Here is a 19005-nt window from a genome sequence, read left to right on the forward strand (position 1 = left end):
TGGAGGCAATCTAGCAATACAAGGGGAGCAAAAGCAGGTGATCCTAGATGACATTTGGTGGGATTGTGTTGAGTGTCCTCAGTTTCACTAAGCCCATATTGAGCATGCTCTGTTATGCCAACATGGATAGACCTTGTTTGTATGAGGTATATGATGTCATCAACTCAATAATTGAGAAGATGAAAATCATCATAAATGCAAAAGAGCAAGATCATGAATAAAAATTCTTCAAACAATTACACAATTGTTGAAGAGAAATGGAACAAAATGACTACTCCACTACATATTTCCTTTGCAATGTGTCCCAAATAATACAGTGTTGAGCTCCTTTATGTGGCAACGAGAGTTGCCCCATAGAGATGCTGAAGTCAGTCAAGGGTACAAGGCAGCACTTCATAGACTCTTCATTGATTGTGACATATGGAACGCAGTGAGAGTTGAATCCATGGATCTATGGTCTTGATGCTCTTTGGGACAAGTATATTGTCGATGCTCATAGTTGGTGGTACTTCCATGGCCAACCATTCACACACCTACAACCTCTTGCAATCAAAATTTTATCGCAAGTTTTTTCATAAAAAAATTGTTCTATCTTATAAGTTTTATTTATATTTTAATTTTATAATTTATATTTTTAAATTTTGTAACTCTAATTTTGTCTTAATAGGTTGCTAGTTAATCTACATCTGAGAGGAATTGGAGCACATACTCCTTCATCCACTCAATAAACGCAATGGACTACCCTCAAAAAAGGCAAAGGACTTGGTGTATGCGTGTTCAAACTTGTGGCTCCTTACACACAAACAAAGTGGCTACAAAGAAGGGTACACAAGTGGTATATCAAGCGAGAGCATACTGACTTGCATGCTTCCACTGCCCACTTTGTTGCACTACCGACATCAGCTGATATGGATGGTGATGATGATATTTTTGAAGACCCATATATTTTTTATCAATGATGGCTGACTGTTGACATTATTATTTTTAAACTTTAATATATATCATGACATTCAAGTTTGACCAATATAATAATATTTGACTATTAATATGGTAGTTTTGTTTATTATATAATATAAGATGCTGTGTGGGGTGTATTTTGAGCTTATTTACTGCTGCACATATGTATATGTTTCTGATTTTTATATGTTTTTGTATGGACGAAACCAAAATGAACCCAACCCAAAAAAAAAATTTGACCGAACCCACCAACCTATCCCTTCAACCCAAATGAGGACTGGTAATTTAGGAAAAATACAGAGAAAAGACAAACTAAAAAATTTCAGCTTTATGGTTATTGTTAATGTATTCTAAATATTCTTTTACTTTGAATAGATTTCTTTTAAAAGTTAAATTTCATTTAAGTTTTACCCTAATGCAGGTTTAGGTAAAAAACAGAGGACTTCCCTAAAATAGTAGACCATGCTTCATTATAGCACATCCGACTATTTTAGGGACAGGCAATTGTTTTCTAAATAAACCTTCTGAAATGAACATAGAATAGATTTTTAAAAGTCCTGTGAATTTTTTTTAAATTAACAGTTTTATTATGTATTGCATCTATTTTTATCCATATACACTCTATTTAACATGAAATAACAAAATTAGTTTATTTCTTTGTTTTTATGAATTGTTCATTGTTTTTTAGTTCACAATTTTTGTGCAACTTTTTCCATCTTAAACCAAAACGATTGAATTCCACTTATACTTTTGAAATGATGTGTCGACGCCATGTAAATGAATGCTACTCTATGAACTGTATATATGTATATGTACATGTGTACACAGATCTCACACACACAAACACAAACACGTGTGTGTATGTTTAACCCAGATATCGATACAGATGTATAGATATGGTTTAACATATGTAAAAATACAAAAAAATGCCAACAGATCAAATGAATGAATGAAAAAATAATGATAGAAAAGGAATTTGTCATAAATAAGAATAATTGGGGTCCATAGTTGAAATGAAAGAATGAATGGCCGAAAAGCTATACTGCTTCCAATAATAGAGTAACATAAAGAATACAACCAGTGATTGAGCAATGCATAGATCTAATCAAGCCTGGCCATTAAGTTTGCAGAAAACTAGAACATGATATAAAAACGGTTAATACATACTGCAGTGGCCTTCTTTGGAAACTCCAGTTTTGGCGGAGCACTTACAACCTCTCCAAACTTTATCTTCTCGTGCTGGGGAAAGTCTGTATCGTCATCACTCTTTGCTTTCTTATGCTTTTTCTTTTTGGCATCCAAATACCTGCAATCTCAACAGAAAATCAACTGATTACAGCTGAGATACAATTAACTTTTGTGAAATATAATCTCATAACCTGCTTTCAGAGCAATCGTGTAAAAAGCATGTTTTGGGCCTCATCTGATTCATAGGTTAAACCTTTCTTTTAAAGAAACTGTGCATGAAATTCATAGATTCAGCCTTGCTTTCAAAGAAACTGACAAACAATTTCAGTACTTCACAGAAACCCACCATCATACCCAATATATGCATGAGCAACATCCAAATTATAAACTTCAATTATTAAAGATAAACTATATTTGCATCCAAATGTTGATGTTGAAGTACGTATCTAATATGAAGCCTTCTTAGTTCTTTGAGTGCCATTGTAATGAGACTGGTAACATTGGAGGCAATCTACGACTGCAAGGAATTTCAAATCAGAATTGTCATTCTTGGTCAAGGTTGGTGGGGCCAAAGCAAAAAACTTTAAGCGGGACTTCACAAAAATTTTAAACCTTGTGAACAGAGAAATCAGAAATGTCAAGAGAAAGAGATTTTGAATGGAACTACACAAAATGTTGGGTGGAAAACACAGTGAAATACAATTGTTAAGGGGATGAATCACATGGTGGCATAAATCAATTTAAGAACTAAATTACCCTAACAACAAGCCATGATATTAGCCTTTAAAAAAAATATACTGCTATGTGTAACCAACCAAGCCAATATGGCATTAGAGGGCTTTGAGTGTGTAAAGCAAAATACACAAAACTGAACAGAGAATACAAGTCAACTTTCCTTGCTAGATTATTATTCTCCCCCTGGTGAAGAATATGACAAGGAAAGAAAATGTCATTTACAATTTTACATGTTTCCTCCGACTTCATCAGCTTTGAGATGATTGCTGGAGTTTATATCTTCAAATATTAGTTCATTTTCTATTATTTCTAAATTTTCAAATAACTAATTTGATAAACTCCCTTATTGATATTCTAGGTGTTTGGTGGAAGAACTTGGGTACTGATGTCCCCGATCTTCAGAGGTTGGCTATTCAAGTTCCAAGCCAGAACTGCAGTGATTACAGTTGTGAGCATAGTGAGAGTATGCTCAAATATATACATTCCACAAAATGTGACCAAATAACACAAGCAAAAAAAAAGTCTTGTCTTGAGGTTCCACAGTCCATGCTTCCTGATAGCATATTTGAAGCTGTTACATTCTGCATCTTCCCAGACATGTCTATTTCACCAAGGAGTCTTTTCCTATTGGATTAGTTAAGAGGGTAGTCCTCTCCAAGAAATGAATGGTCGGAAGGAACCCCTCCCAACTTGACCAGCAAGAGAAGTCTTTACAAACTATGGCTCTACATTAAACAATTAGAGGGTTCAAGTGTTCTATTTTAATATTAGTTTGAAGTCTTTTTGTCAACAAATTATTTAATTAGAGAATTTAATTATCATCAGCTAATCATGTTCAATATTCATAAAATGGTCTCATGGCAATCAATCCCAATTTAGATTGGATATATGAGATGGAGAAGCCAACATTTATGGCTCAGACATTTAGTTGGTTGGGTAAGGGCGGCAATAGAGAAGGTATAGAGTCTATAGGCAGGGACTTCCAGATCATAATCCAAGCTAAATCAATGATAATCACTAGGCTCTAGCAATAGAATGGAGTTTAAACTCCATCAAGCTGTCTGATGGAGTTGAGTGAAAATTCCAGTCTCATACCATAATGTGGAGAACATAAATATGAAATTTTGAAACCGAAGGGTGTAGAGCATAACAATGTACCATTTTCCAATTAAATACATAATGTGTGTGTGTCTCAATATTTATGTGTAACAACTACTGAATGTTCACCTAGAACATATTTACCTATATTATTGCAATTCATGGAAAAACTATAATTTAGAAAATATTCAACATCAAATTTTGAGAAGGAAAAATAAGTCATCGATTTCTAGGCATGGGGATCAACTTCCTTACTTTTCAGCCACACCAAGTTAATGCTAAGTAAAAGTTATGTGATTTTCTCCAGAACTGAGTAAAATGGTTGTTTGGGCACATCACAAAAACAAAACATATTAAAATTCACATTCTCTTTACCCTGTATCTAAGCACCCTTGCTTCAAGAAGGATAACAATTGGAAAAAGATAAGAGAAACACAATAAACATAAACATTTGAGAAACATGTAAGAGATTTTTGAAAGCATATGTTAACATTCTCTTATCCTCGTATTCTAAGAACCTTTGCTTTAACCAGGATAACAATTAGAAAGAGATGAAAGAAAAACAATTAACATGAGTATTTGAAAAACACATAAAAGAGAAATGAAAGCATTCATTAACATTATCTTTCCCTCATATTCTAAGTAACTTTACTTTAACCAGGAAACAACAACAAAAATATCAGATTAAACTATAATATAATAAAAAGTTTTAAAATCATTCAAGACTAACTTTTTCTTGCGATCACGCTTTCTCTTCTCAGGAGTCATCAAATTTTGACACTCCAAAAGAAGACGAAATTCATCTCCTCGCTTCCTTTTTCTCTTTGATGTCTCACTTTGAACTTCTGATTTTCGCAACACACTCTTTTGATTTTCAATCTTTGCATGTAATTTTTTAATTTCACCAGCAAGTTTGTCCTCTGGATCAGGTACACTAACTGGATTCTTCTTTACATTCCCCTTTCCTTTTGGTTTCTGTATTCAACAATACTTCATGATTAATGTCCTCCTTGAATCTTTTCACATGTAAACAAAAACAAAACATTTCTGAGAAAATACAATATTATTAACTTTGAAATGTCAAAATCAGGATTTTCAATATAGATGATACTCCATGCTTGAGCAATCTCAAAACATTTCAGTGCAAACTAAAGCAACATTTTAAAGTGCATAGATATTTTAAACAGTATAAAGACCACATTCAGAGAAACCTGAAGAAAAGTCTAAAGTGTCTTAAAAACATTCTTAAGATCGACCTGTGAAATAAGAAATCCTTCAACTTCCAATACAGAAAATTTTGGTAAGGCAGCACTTATCATTGATTCTAGGAAAGATAGACAAAACTGATACTCCATGATTTGACACAATTAAAAGGACATTCCCAAACCATATGTATCAACCCTTCTTGGTGTCCTACAATGGACCACATGCACATGACATAAACAGTTACAAATTTATATATATGCACTAGCTGCAAACAATCATGATGCACACAAGGATTGTAGATCAGATTAATAACAGACCATCCATGCAGTCATGTCTGAGGTCCCTGTAGACCCAAATATAGCACAAAACTAATTGAATAAATTCACTTTCTCTTATTAAACATGCTCTACCTAGATAAACATTGATGTGACAAAAAAAACATTACAGACTACTATTTTTTGCTGCAAACATATTGCTACAAATAGATTTTGACAGAATATTACAGGTAGCTACAAATCATGCTATGCACAGAAATAGAACTTGCTACAGAAACTCCTACAGGCAGCTACAGTTGACATTTTTTGCAGCAATGAAAACTGTTATAGATAGCTACAGGCAGATTTCACTACAGCCATGCTTTACCCCACTTTTCTTTTTCTCTTCCAGCAGCCTTCTACTCTTTCCTTCTTCAAAAGCCTTCCGACTATTTTCCATTTTCTTCCCTCTATGAACTACCTTGCTCTTTCTCAATATTGCAAAACCAATTTTGAAGATCGGTTTCCAACACTTTATTTTGTCTCTCTTTACCTTCCACCTGACTCTTCACTTCCATATGAAAATTCTTGTTTCCTTCTAACTCTTCACTTCCAAATAACACTTCTTCACATTCATTTGCTCTTGGAGGTTGAAACTTGAAACTTTTGAATTGCCTCTAACTCAGCAAAGGTAAATGTAACTAATAAAACTGTTGTCAATCCTGTCCTGAATGATGATGCCATGTGCATGTCCTTTTCCTTTGAGCATTGTACCTGTAGATTAAACTAAATCACTTGAAAAGCCTGCAACTTTTGTCATACGACTAAATCTAAATTCCTTTTGTCCTAATTTTGTCTAGATGGCATCACCAATGATCATGACTATTATTGATGACAATGAAATCTGTCAGGGGCAAAGAAGTTAGCCAGCAATGTTATTGAACCAGTTGGTGCCATGCTACAACACTTGTTAAATGAGATCTTGCTCAGATGAATGATCTTTCATAGCACCTGTGTAATCATTGGAAGGAGTCTTTTGTAGCTACTGTGTAATTGTTGTGAGCATTTGTGAAACTGCTGCAAGAGATCTTTTCATAACGACTATTTAACTGTAGTAATAGACTTTCCATAGCATCTGTGCAACTACTGCAAATGTTCTTCTGCAGCAGATGTATAACTGTTGCAACAGAATTTGTGTAGTGGTTGTGCAACTACTGCAGCAGTTGTGAAACTTTTACAAACATCCTTCCACAACAGTTGTGTATATGTTGCAACTGACTTTCCATATAAGTTGTACATTGCTGAAAACTACTTTTCTGTGGCATTTGTGGAACTAATGCAGGCAACTTTCTACAGCATTTAGAACATTGGTACAGAATGATTTTCTTTAGCAGCAATCCCGCAGTCCACCTTTGATTGGAATCATCTCACCTTCCTCATTGTAGCATCTTCAAAAGACTTAATTAGTGCTCAACACAATCTTCGATCAAAGAAGACTCACTTATTTTGCCTACCTGTACGTGCAAAATACAATTTCTTTTTAGGTGATTCAGGATTACACTGCCCCCAGGATGCTCTTGCATCATACACCCTAGGTAAGACTGTGTGCGCATAGTGCTCAAAAATTAGAATTAAAAGGTAGAATTGACCTTTTCCCATGTGAAGTAACTCAAAAGCTCATCACTCTATTTCATCCTGTGTTTCCAACCACCTATTGGACCATAAACTATCCTCTTCCAACCACCTGTTGGAAACCTAGCTCTGCTCCTCCTCTCTCCATCCTTCAGTGTTTTTTTGCCACCAATATCTGTACACCTCAATCCAATTCTATTATTGATCTTGTTCTATACTTCCATCTCCCAGAGCTGATTCCCTTCGCTCTTTTCTGCTGCCTTGCATTGATCACTCTAATTGCTGTCCATTCTTGTTGACTTTACTCGCATCACATCATCCTCTTTCTGTTCTTCTTCATTCCTCTAATGCATCACTTTGTAGCAACACTGCTCTCTTCTTCACTTGGTACCTTTTCAAGGTCGTCCACATGTGAATCATCTTGCATTTTTTTCACCTCCAGTTCCATGCCCTCTAGAGGACAAGCATCTGCTGCCTATTCTTAGTCAAGATTAGCAACAAATACCTCCATGTCTTTCTCCATGAGGATTTCTTCTTCCATAGGTTGCACACATCTTTGCTTCTTCTCAACTGAAACAAACAAAGATTCAATCATTTTCATCTCTTCTTCAAATAAAAGATGATCTCTTTCTGCTCAATCATCTAATTTTGTTACACCCACCTTTTGGACTACACCTTTTGCATCACTCTTTGGGATTGACCTGAAGTCCATGCCTTTCTCTTTGTTTTCAAAACCATATTTGTTAGTGTACATGACTAGATGGCTCAAATGCTCATGCTTGTCCTCTCTATCCTTCAATAGACTTACAATATATCTTTACCCATCCTTCTTGACATACACTATGTTTGTTTTCCCATTATACATCATCTAATTATCAAATTGGCAAGGTCTTCCTAACAAAATATGGCATGCATTCATTGGCAAGACATCACACAAGATGTTATTCTTGTATCTTCCAATTTCCATGTCAACTTCCCAATGTTCCTACACAATGGTATCATGAGCTTCTATCAACCAAGACACCCTTTATGGCTTTGGGTGAGGTGTGCTTGTTAAATTCAGCCTACTAACCATTTCACTAGACACTAAGGTTTTTGTACTTCAGTTAACTATAGCATTACACTACTTACCTTTGGTTTTGCATTTTGTCTTAAATATGTATCTCCATTCCCATACTTCTTTCTTTTCAATATTCAAGACCGTCCTTGACAGCAAGTTCTCTCCTTCTCCAAGTTCTTCTACAGGCTCCAACAATTCCATGGTCTTCACAACTGCTTGCACAGTTTGTGTACTACCTTCACATCATCTTCTTTCACCATTATTGTGAGTATGAGGATGTCCTAATGCAAAGTGAACAGTTTCTCCACATCTGGAACACATTCCACTAAAAGACCAGTGTCTTCCTCTTCCATAGCTTGTTCCACTTCTTTCTTGCTGATTTAGCATTTGAGGAACCTGGAATACTCAATTCTCCCTCATTCCACTATTGAGTTTTCCCATCGAGTGGTTGTCTTCTACTACAGTTAAAACTTCCTTTTCCTCTTGATGAATTTTGTTGCCTTCTTGATATATTTTCTTCAGCTTTCAATGCAAATTAATACACATCTTCCATAGTGTGCAATCAGACCATACTCAACTCATCCTGTGTGGTCATTCTCAGCTCAATTATGTATCTTGCAACCTTTTCTTGGACTACCTCATTATGTCCAGAATGTATAGTTATCTTGTAGAACTCCTCTATGCAATCTTTCAAATGAAGCCCTCTTTGCACCAAGTTGCAAAGCTTCTTCAACAAGTCCAATTGATAATCCGCAGGCAGGAATTTGCCATTCATTTTTGCAGTCATATTATCCCAACAGTTAATCTTATCTTTACCCCTTCTATTTCTCTCAATTTGTACATCTTTTCACAATAGGGATGCATGACCTTTTAATTTGGTCTATATACCATTTTCAGTCTCCTTAGGTAAGTCACCTCATCAAACTCAAAATACTCTTCCTATTCTTGAGCCAATAAATCAACTTCTTCGAGTTGAAAATGCCTAAGAATCACAGAACATCCATCTTGGTTCCCTTGCCTCTTATTCCACATCACTCACATTGTTTCTTGCTGCAAATCACATTCTTCAACAGCAAGCAACCTCGCTTGCACAACTTGTACTGAGCCCACAACTCAATCTACACTTCCTGCCACTTCGCAGCTTCTTCTCTAGCTCTTCTAGTTACTCATCTAGGAGGTCTGTTGACACCTTTTTCAATCAAAACAAACTGCTGTGATCCCTCCAATTTCAATCCTATTTTAGTTGAGTATACAGCCACAAACTGAAATCAAACCAGTTTTGATTCTAAATGATTCAAGATTGATCAAGTCGTTTAGGTCTAATGAGGTCATCTCCCATGTGTGTAGTTAATGTAAAAGTGCACAGCTGCTGCTGAAGATGACAGTTTATTGTCACAGTGCTGCTTAAGTTTATAGTGGCTCCTGAGAATGGTTGTTGATATCATAGAGACTTCCTGCTGTCGAAGTCATGAGGGTGTTGTCAAAGTTGTAAGAGTCGGTTATTGAAGTGAGCATGTGGCTACTAAAGGAGCATGATGCTACTAAAGTGAGAAATTGTTGGCAAAGTGCATATTTGGTTCTTTGGAAGTTGTTGATTTGGAAGAGATCATTGCAGTGGTCTATCCACATGGTCAACCATAGGGTAGCAAAATGCCAGATATGTAGACAATTGTTTACTTAGACATTTCCATTGGTTCCCAAGATAGGTTGTAGATGTATGATTGGATGGCAAACAGATAATGGTTGTTTTCCTTTGTTGGAGGCATTGGGCTGGAAGGCTGAAAGATGCCAGATAGGAAAATTGCACAGAATTTCACCATAACAATTGTTGCAGCTTCAAACTAGTTTCTGATTACATATCAAGCCAGAAAGACACCAGTTTCTACTAATGATCAGATTACTTAAAGCCTGGACACAGACTGATGTATACACCTTGTCAAAGAAATATATATTCTGATTTGTTTGCAAAAATTTCACTTACAAGACTGAACTTTGTGACCACAACTATTATCAGTTCAATAGATCACAGCAACAGATTCCCAGAAATAAAATAAGCTTTATGTATCATATAATTTCCAGATCAAAACATAATGCTACTACTTGTGAACATGGAATATAAGTGCCCAGACCTCAAACGGCACCTTAGTTTTATCAACTAATGGGGAATACATGCAAGATTATGTCTTCACACCTTCTGAACAAACAAGATCCAATACACACAACACCTGCACTTATTCTAAATATACAACTTCAGATTTAAAATATGCAGGTCCATACTTGTCAGATCACGCCCAATCATCTGGGACTGTCGAAATACAATGTTTGGTCCAGAGATCAGTTCTTCCAGTGGTCTCCACTGCAATTCCCCTTCAGTTACAAGATTTGATAAAGGTGCCTTTAGAGGGACACCAAACTTCTGCCCCAGCTCCTGCACTCAATATTGGCATAATTGATTGCCTCCACTCCAGCAGTCAACTAAGGGAAAAGCCGGAACTCAGAGAAGTGATGAATCATGGACGGGTAACGTCCTATCCCTGAGGTATCTTCTAAGATCTACATCTTAGAAAGACAGTCGGCATTTGTTTAATGCACAAAGCAAAATTTACTTCACCCATGCCTTCTTTCCCCCACTCCACCTATATATATGCATTCTACTTTTCAAGTCGGCCCAATGCAAAGAAACCAACCCAATAAACTCCTAGCTAGGTCGACCTAGACTGTTAGGAAAAACATTTAATGCCATTCCCCAGAGTCAGCCACAAAGAAATAATTGCCCTAAGCACAGGTCGACCTCAAGAGCCATTTTATCTAAAATATTTAATATTCATTTATTAAAATTTTCTCTAAGAATTGGGGACATTACAAAGGCAAAGATTTGGAGGAGACCCAGTAGGGATAATTGGATGGTAAAATAGTTGCATGCCTGTCTATTGCTATTCCAAGGTTGTGCCATCTTCCATCTTTACAAGAAGCTAGTTTAGTGGCAGTTGCATAGATATTTGTTGCCTGGGAAGGTAATTGTTCATATTACCAAGACCATGGACCCTTCTTTCAAATGGTAGAGGCATAAAGAGGGATCGAATACCCTTTTACGGGGTTCTATTCCAGATTTTGTGGGTTGCCTGGTATGGCTTACTGATAACAAAGAGAAACCATACCACTACAGGTCCAAGGTTGGTTCTTTTGTTGACCCGAGAGAACCTAACAAACTAGGCAGATAGCAGATAGCGGAGATGAGTCATGCTATTAAAGGTGCAAGGCTAGTTCATGCATCAATTGACTGACTTGACCAAGCCAGTGAATGTCAGCTGCATGATGGCTAATAGAGCTGAGTTGTTGCATGCTAGTTGGTAGAAACAATTTAGAGCTAGAAGATGCAAAGTGGCTGAGAAAGCCATGGATGACCTAACTGATCAAAGAGCTGAGACCAGTTGGCATGGGTCGAGGGTGTTGGTCAGAGGTAGAGTATGTAGTTGTGTGGGGGAAAGGGCTGCAAGGCAAGAATTCCCTTCAAGTATCCCAGCTTCAACAGAGGGTAGCATGTTGGGTCGATGGGGCTGATGCAACGAGATATTTTGGACTGTTCTAGATGTGGGCAGGAGATCTTGTGCCAGGGGATTGTCCTCCGTTCCACATAGTTGTAAGATAAGATACAGGTCATGATAATCTTCAGGTCAATCTACAGATGTAATGGAGCTCACCATGAGATGTTGTAAGGTCCATGGGACCATGTAAACACATGTAAATCTGAGGATTGGTGACATGAGGAGCATTGCTCACTTTTCTAGGAGTTTTCTACCCAATTGAGGGTTTCTCCCAAGTGTATTTGTGCTGCATATGCTTTTTGTGTGATGCAAATTCTTTTCCACATTTGAGATGTTTCTATTTTATCCTTTAATGCATATGTTATAGACAGCCATTAGAGATGGTTGAAAAAACGTAGGGAAAATTTGGGGCATCTCACTTTGAATCCATATGTTGCATACCAGAGTGGTATACCGTATAGCTGCTCCAAATTTATGGATCACTATATGATGCATACAAGGATAGGGGGTCAAGTTAATGACAATCCATCCTTGAAGCCATGGTCTGGGCGCCCTCAGTGGACCCAAAAAATCCATTGAATATATTCATACTTATCTATTAAACATGCTATAGATAAACATTGATGCTATACAACATACATTACATAATAACAAATTGCCACATGCAGATATTGACAGACTACAGGAAGCTACAGATCATGCTATATGCACCTACAGAAATCACTGTGAAAACTCTTACAAACAGCTACAATTCACACTATGAACAGCTAAGGAAACTAATACAGGTGGTTTATATGCAAATTTCACTACAGCAATGATTTACCCAACTTCTCCTTTTCTGTTGCAAGAGCCGTCTACTCTTAGTTTTCTTCTTCAAGAAATTTCTGGTCTTTTCCATTTTTTCTCTATGAACCCCTCTTCTCCTTCTCATTATTGCTAAACCAATTTTAATGATTGATTTTTGAACATTTAATTTCTTCTCTCTTCACCTTCTAGCTGACTCTTTGCTTCTATATGAGAACTCTTAGTTTCCAACTAATGACTTCACATTCCTCAGCGTTCTGAGATTGAGACTATTGAGTTCCATCTAATTCAATAGAGGTGAAAGTCACTGATGAACCTGTTGTCAGACTCCCAAATGATGATGCTAGCTGTATTTTATTTTCCTATTCCCGCAAGATTAAAATAAACTGTTTTGAAAGTCTGAAATTGTTGTCGTCACATTGAACCTAAATTCCTTTTGTCCTCATTCTGTCAGATAGTGTTTCAAATAATCATGTTTGTTGATGACAGTCAGTGCAAAAGCAACGACCAACAACACTCTTGAACCAACTAGTACCATGCTATGATGCCTATTAAACAGAATCTAATCCAAGTAAATGATCTTCCAGAGCACTTACATAACTGCTGCAAGTGGACTTCCCGCAGTTTGTATGTTACTGTTGCAAGTGATTTTCCATTGTTGTTATGAGAAATGTTTTTGTAGTGACTGTTTAACTGTTGTAAAAAACTTTATGTGGTAGTTGTGCAATACGAACATCCTTCCATAGCAGTTGTGCAGCTACTGCAATAGACTTTCCATAACAGTTGAGTACCTACTCCAATAATTATTCCACAACAGTTGTATAGCTACCGTTCCAACAGACTTTCTATAGCAGTAATGCAGCTGCTGTAAACAATTTTTCCACAACAAGTGCAGAACTGTGGCAGGTGACTTTCCAGAGTAACTGAAAGGCTACTTCATAAGGATTTTTTTCAATAACAATCACTACGGAAAAACAGCTTCACCCTTCCCACATTCTGCCTTTGCCTGAAACTATCCTGCCTTCCTCCTTGTGGTACCCTCAAAAGCCTTCATTAGTGCTCAACGAGTCAACACAACCTTTGACTAAAGAAGACTCACTTACTCTACCTACCTATACCTGCAAAACACAAATTCCTCTTGGGTTAAGTGGGCATGCACTTACCCCAAGATGCTCCTGTACCACATCGTGATACTCAACAATCTTAACAATGTCAGAGAGCATAGATCATACTTGGGTACCAAATAACAAAGTAGAAGAGCAGGATCCAGGGGAGAACACCAGACCGAAGCTTGTCATATGTGTCTGACAAATCAAACAAGTTATCATTTGACTGCAATAATTTTGTCAATTCCAATAGGTTCAATCATATTCAGAACAAACTACAGACAAATCAAATTTTCCAGGAAAAAAACATTGCATTCATTAGATGAATCAAAGTAGGAAGAAAACATGCAATCTACAGAAGCTACACTCTCCTCCCATAGATTTTGGACTGTATGGTTTCATTCTTTACATTTCTCCATAGATTTTGGCCAAAAGCCAAATGTACAACAAAAAATGACATCTTGTAACACAAACCATACAATCTTCTTGCCTCTGCAATGGAGCTGCGCCATTAGCTCACACATAAGAGCTTCATTCTCACATACATTTGTTAAATTAAACTGATTCTTTTACCAGTAAGAGTAAGTTCTCACATACATTTGTTAAATTAAACTGATTCTTTTACCAGTAAGAGTAAGTTCAACAACTGTAAAACATTAAACACATTCTACAGGGCTTCTTATAGTAGGATATGAGATTTCAACTGTAGAACACTTACCTACTGCTAAGAGGGGGGGTGAATCAGTAGTAGACTTAGATCTTTAATACCTTTATCTTAAAAACTTTTTATAAACTGAAAGATGAAAGATGAAAGATAAAGGAAACTGAAACAGAAAGAGATGCAACCACAAAAACACTCAACACAAGGTTTTTGCGAGGAAACCCAATGTAGGAAAACCACGGTGAGAAATGTCACTAGGATCTACTGTCCTAATCTGGCCTCACAGTTGAAAAGTTTACAATACTTTGGGCACCAACCCAGTCAGTCTTTGGGCACCAACCCAATCAATCCTTCAGAATAAGAGCAACAACTCTTACAACAAATCCACTTCTCTTTTGAGCAGCAACTCAAATACAGAACTCAGAAGAGTACAAATTGAAGCAATGATCAATATCTTTTCTTGAACACAAAATAATCTGAATATTGTGTCAACCTGTAAATGAACTTTTGCAGTTTCACAGTATTACAAAAATATATTAGTTACAAAGCATGCTGAAAGTCAAGATGCCTATGAATTTCTGAGACAAATCTGCACAGTAAAAAGTTCTGAAGCTGAAGCAAATTTGTATCGAAGCGTACCCTGATCAAATTAACACAAACTGATAAAACCTGAATGCTGCCAATGAAGTTCATCAAACATACAAAGCTTTTACTGACTAATAAATCACCAGATCATTGAATAATAACAGCCAGTTACTATAAAATGAAAAATCATATACCATCCAATCTTCAACTCTGCTTTCCACGTAACAGCAATTCCTTTACTGTAAATTCATTTCTCTCAAATCACGTGCTCAGAAAATATCCAGAATTACTCCCAGAACAGAAGTCGTGTATTCTTCTCACACATTAATCAGTTTATACACACAAATAGAAATTCTCCTGAATAAAATATTCGTATTCCTCTCACTCATATAGAGTTCTCCTCAATACACACGTATGTCTTTTTCACATCACATCAACCACAGGCTTCATTGAAACACGTATATATAAACATAGGATGACCCACAAACCAAATATGTTTCAGTTCGAACTTATTAACTGTTTTGATAACAGTTATGACTAGTTTGAGGATTAGTTGACAACTGTCAACTAACAATTAATTAGTTTCATACTGTTTTGTATGTATACTATTGTCTTTATCGAATTAGAGAATGCAGTTATACAACTAAGTTATAACCACTAATAAACAGCTTATCCAAAATAATAATCGAACTAGTCATCTTTAACACAAACCCATTAAAGATGATGGTTATAAAGCTCTCTTTAAAATTCAGGACAATCATGTTGTGAGAAAATTTGTCTTCAACCAAAACCAAAAGACACTTAATAATGTAAACAATATTATTACCACAGCCTGGAAGATTCACTGGTAATATCAAAATCAACCTGAAGATGAAGCATACTGTGCACATCCATTCACTGTGTAATGCCCAGTCAAAATCAACCGGCAGATCAAGCATACTGTGCACATCCATTCACTAGGTAATGCCCAGGTATAAAAGCAGTTTATGCATTACCAGAAGATCAAACAACCATTATGACTTCCTGTATTCCTATATTCATTCTTTGTGCATAATTATGACAGTATATCAGAACTTACAGATAGGGTTTTGTGTTTAATTGTGACATCAATGACAATAAAATGTAACATCAACAAGGCTAAATTCTTTTAATTAACCCAACTCCAACACATTACTAAATTATCTAAAATGTACAATCACTCTATTTCCTTGTACACGTGAAATATGTATGAACATAACTCATCAAAAAGCTTACCTTGTCTCCAGAATTGCTGTTCTTATTTTGACTATGTTTCCCATCACCCTGACCTTGTAATAGTTCTGAAAAGAATATATACAAATATTAAAAGCAGAATTGAATGCTGAGATTGGCTGAAAAATGTATCTTTATTTCTTCAAATGCAAAGAGAACCCAATAAATGCATGCTGACAGACCAAAATATGACCCCAACAAACATATTACTAAACTTTGATGACCCTTTTTGATTGTTACCTCAGAGATCAATTGCTATTAGGTGGTACCAACTAACAAACTGTATGAAATTCAATACATAGACTACATTTCCACCTTGAATTTTACAAGTATTAGTATTTCAGATAAATGGGAAAAGAACATAACAATGAGCTAGTTTAATTTCTACTCCAGTTTGTCAAAAGTCAAGGAAATCTGAACAATCCAACACAATAAGGAAGATGGACGATCTATTCGCATGTGTCTACAAGATCACCATTTAGTTCAAAATGTATAAAAATGGTATATGTCAAAATTGAATGCAAATGGCATACTACATGTTCAATCAATCAGAAAGCAGGCAATCCAAAAGTACAATAAGAAAAACAGGTGTAGTAACATAATAGTTGAATTTTAAGTCAAGAGACAAGGATAGGGATGTGATCAATAAAGCATATGAACGCTAAAGATATAGCTGCAAACTAGAGTAATAAGTTTAAATGAGAATTTATTACTGTAAGATACTAGAAACCAACAAGACAACGGAAGACATTATGCTTCCATGGATTTGGATGCTGGGAAAAGAGAGGCACGAGTGTCTACCACAATTCAAAGACAGCCAAGTCAGAAGCAACAAGAAAGAAGAGGCAAAAATGTTGAAAGCAGCACTTCAGAGATTTCAGCAAACGGAAGATGAGTTCTACTAAAACATATTAAGAATCCAGTCTGCCAGCATCAATGAATGAGAGTACTGGAGTGAAAATGTTCTCTGCAGCAAATAATTCTCTGTTTGGCTAGCCCAATGCAGGCTACCCTGTAAACCACATCACAATTCCTCACATCATTCTTATCTTGCATTGTTATGGCACTGAAGATGGCTATAGTGGTTTAACCACCTACTCACAAACCATAACATTAATTCTTACCTCGGTCACATGTCAATCCTAAAAATGAGCTCTTAATGTATTTTCATAATCTTATAAAAACACACATAAAATAAAAAATATTCAAAATTTGTTAATGAAAAGATGATCTGCTGTTGACATGAAGAGTGGATGTTGGTACATCCACAAAGGAAGCTGGGTAACCAGCTGCTGACCGCCACTTAAGAAGGAAAATGACATGTATACGTGCTTATATCTTCGTAGTTTCATTTATTAACAGAAATTTGCCCACTTCTCTTGCTGCCCTCAAGAAATTTGAACTATAAGTGCTTCATCAAGATGCCACCAACCCTGATCTTAATATATGAGCGGGTGGGGAGTTTGCTGCACGTGGGCGGGGGGTCCTGGTTTTGCTGCAGGCCGAGGGTTTCCAGTGGAGCAGGGGGCTTCGGCTGGTTCTTTCTCTCGGAGGTGTTTGGGAGGGGTGGGGTCTTGGGTGTCGTACCTTCTCGTGTGCCCCTTTGGGATGTGGGCTCCTTATATTTTATTGTTTTTTTTGAGATCCAATGTCGGGTAATGGTGGTGAGGCCTCGAAGGCACCTCCCACCATGGATTTTCGTGCAGCGGTGGGCTCAAAGTCACCATCCCTTAGTATGAAGACTTTTAACAATAATCTTTTCTCCTCTGAATCAGGGGCTTGGAGTGCTGGTAGCTCTCGCATTATAAAGATTAATGGTTGTCTGGAGAGATGCAGTGAGAGGCCAAAGCTGGTTATTCCTCCTGAGATGATAGCTGAAGACGTTGAATACTTTTCAAAACACTCTCTATATTGCAAGTTTTTGGGAATGAGGATTTCTTTGCAGTTTTTGGAAAACTGGGCGCAGAGGACCTGGGCTCCGGAAGGGGAAATGGAGATTATGCTGCTGGCAAACAACTACTTCATGGTTACTTTCAACTGCATGGAAGATCGCAATAGGGTCTTTGAAGGAGGCTTGTATTTTTACAACCAGGTGGGGTTGTTTATCAAACCTTGGCATGTTGAGTTTAACCCTTGGGAGGAGCTCCCGAATAGGGTTCTAGTGTGGGCTCGTTTACCACGTTTTCCAGTGGAATGTTGTCGGGAAGATGTGCTACGGATGCTTGTCGCTCTGCTTGGGAAGTCAGTGGGATCTTTAACGCAAACCCTGGGGAGAAAGGTAGTGACCTTTGTGCGTATCTATGTTGAAATTGATCTTAGTAAACATTTGTCAGATGCTATAGATATGTGTGCAGGCTCTTATTCTTGGGTTCAGCAGTTAGATTATGAGACTTTACCATTTCGCTGTTGTCTGTGTCATGAGTATGGTCATTTACAACGTAAGTGCCCTAGATATAAACTGGTGGTGCGCCAACCTCAGCAATCGGACCCGAGCCTAAATAGGGTTGATAAAGGAAAAACTGCAATGTCGGTCGAGGTTGAGGGTGCTAATGGTTTTGTCTCAGTTAAGACAAAGAACAGGAACCGAGGACAAAAGAGGCCCTTGCAGGAGAGACAGGAGGAGGATACCTTTAACAGATTTGAGGCCTTGGATGACCTTAGCCATCAGGAAGTAAATCCGGGGTTAGCCCCTTTGGATCAAGGTGCATCAGGGGGAGCTTCGGAAAGAGTAATTGAGGACTCTACCCAGGCCCTGCAAGTGGTTGGAAGCCAGCAGATGGAGATGGATCAGCCAGTAGGGGTCCAGTTGGGACTCACTCCTGGTTTGGAGGTGAATTTGGTTGAGGGGGAGGGTTCTCCAATAGCTCTAAAATTGGAACCGGCTGGGGTTAAAAGTAATAAGTCCTTCGTTCACCTGGGTCTG

At 37.1% G+C, this 19005-nt stretch overlaps 1 protein-coding gene across 1 annotated transcript in view; it reads right to left on the reverse strand.

The window, feature by feature from the left end:
- Positions 1–19005, reverse strand: part of LOC131062434 (uncharacterized) — an 85458-nt gene that overhangs the window by 10535 nt on the left and 55918 nt on the right. Inside the window, exons 2-4 of the mRNA XM_057996098.2 lie at positions 16086–16150; positions 4709–4953; positions 2125–2263 (exon numbers count right to left, since the gene is read on the reverse strand). Of these exons, the coding sequence (XP_057852081.2) occupies positions 2125–2263; positions 4709–4953; positions 16086–16150 (449 nt within the window). The remainder of the gene's footprint in view (positions 1–2124; positions 2264–4708; positions 4954–16085; positions 16151–19005) is intronic.

Source organism: Cryptomeria japonica, chromosome 5 (genome assembly GCF_030272615.1).
Source record: "Cryptomeria japonica chromosome 5, Sugi_1.0, whole genome shotgun sequence".
Lineage (NCBI taxonomy): Eukaryota > Viridiplantae > Streptophyta > Pinopsida > Cupressales > Cupressaceae > Cryptomeria > Cryptomeria japonica.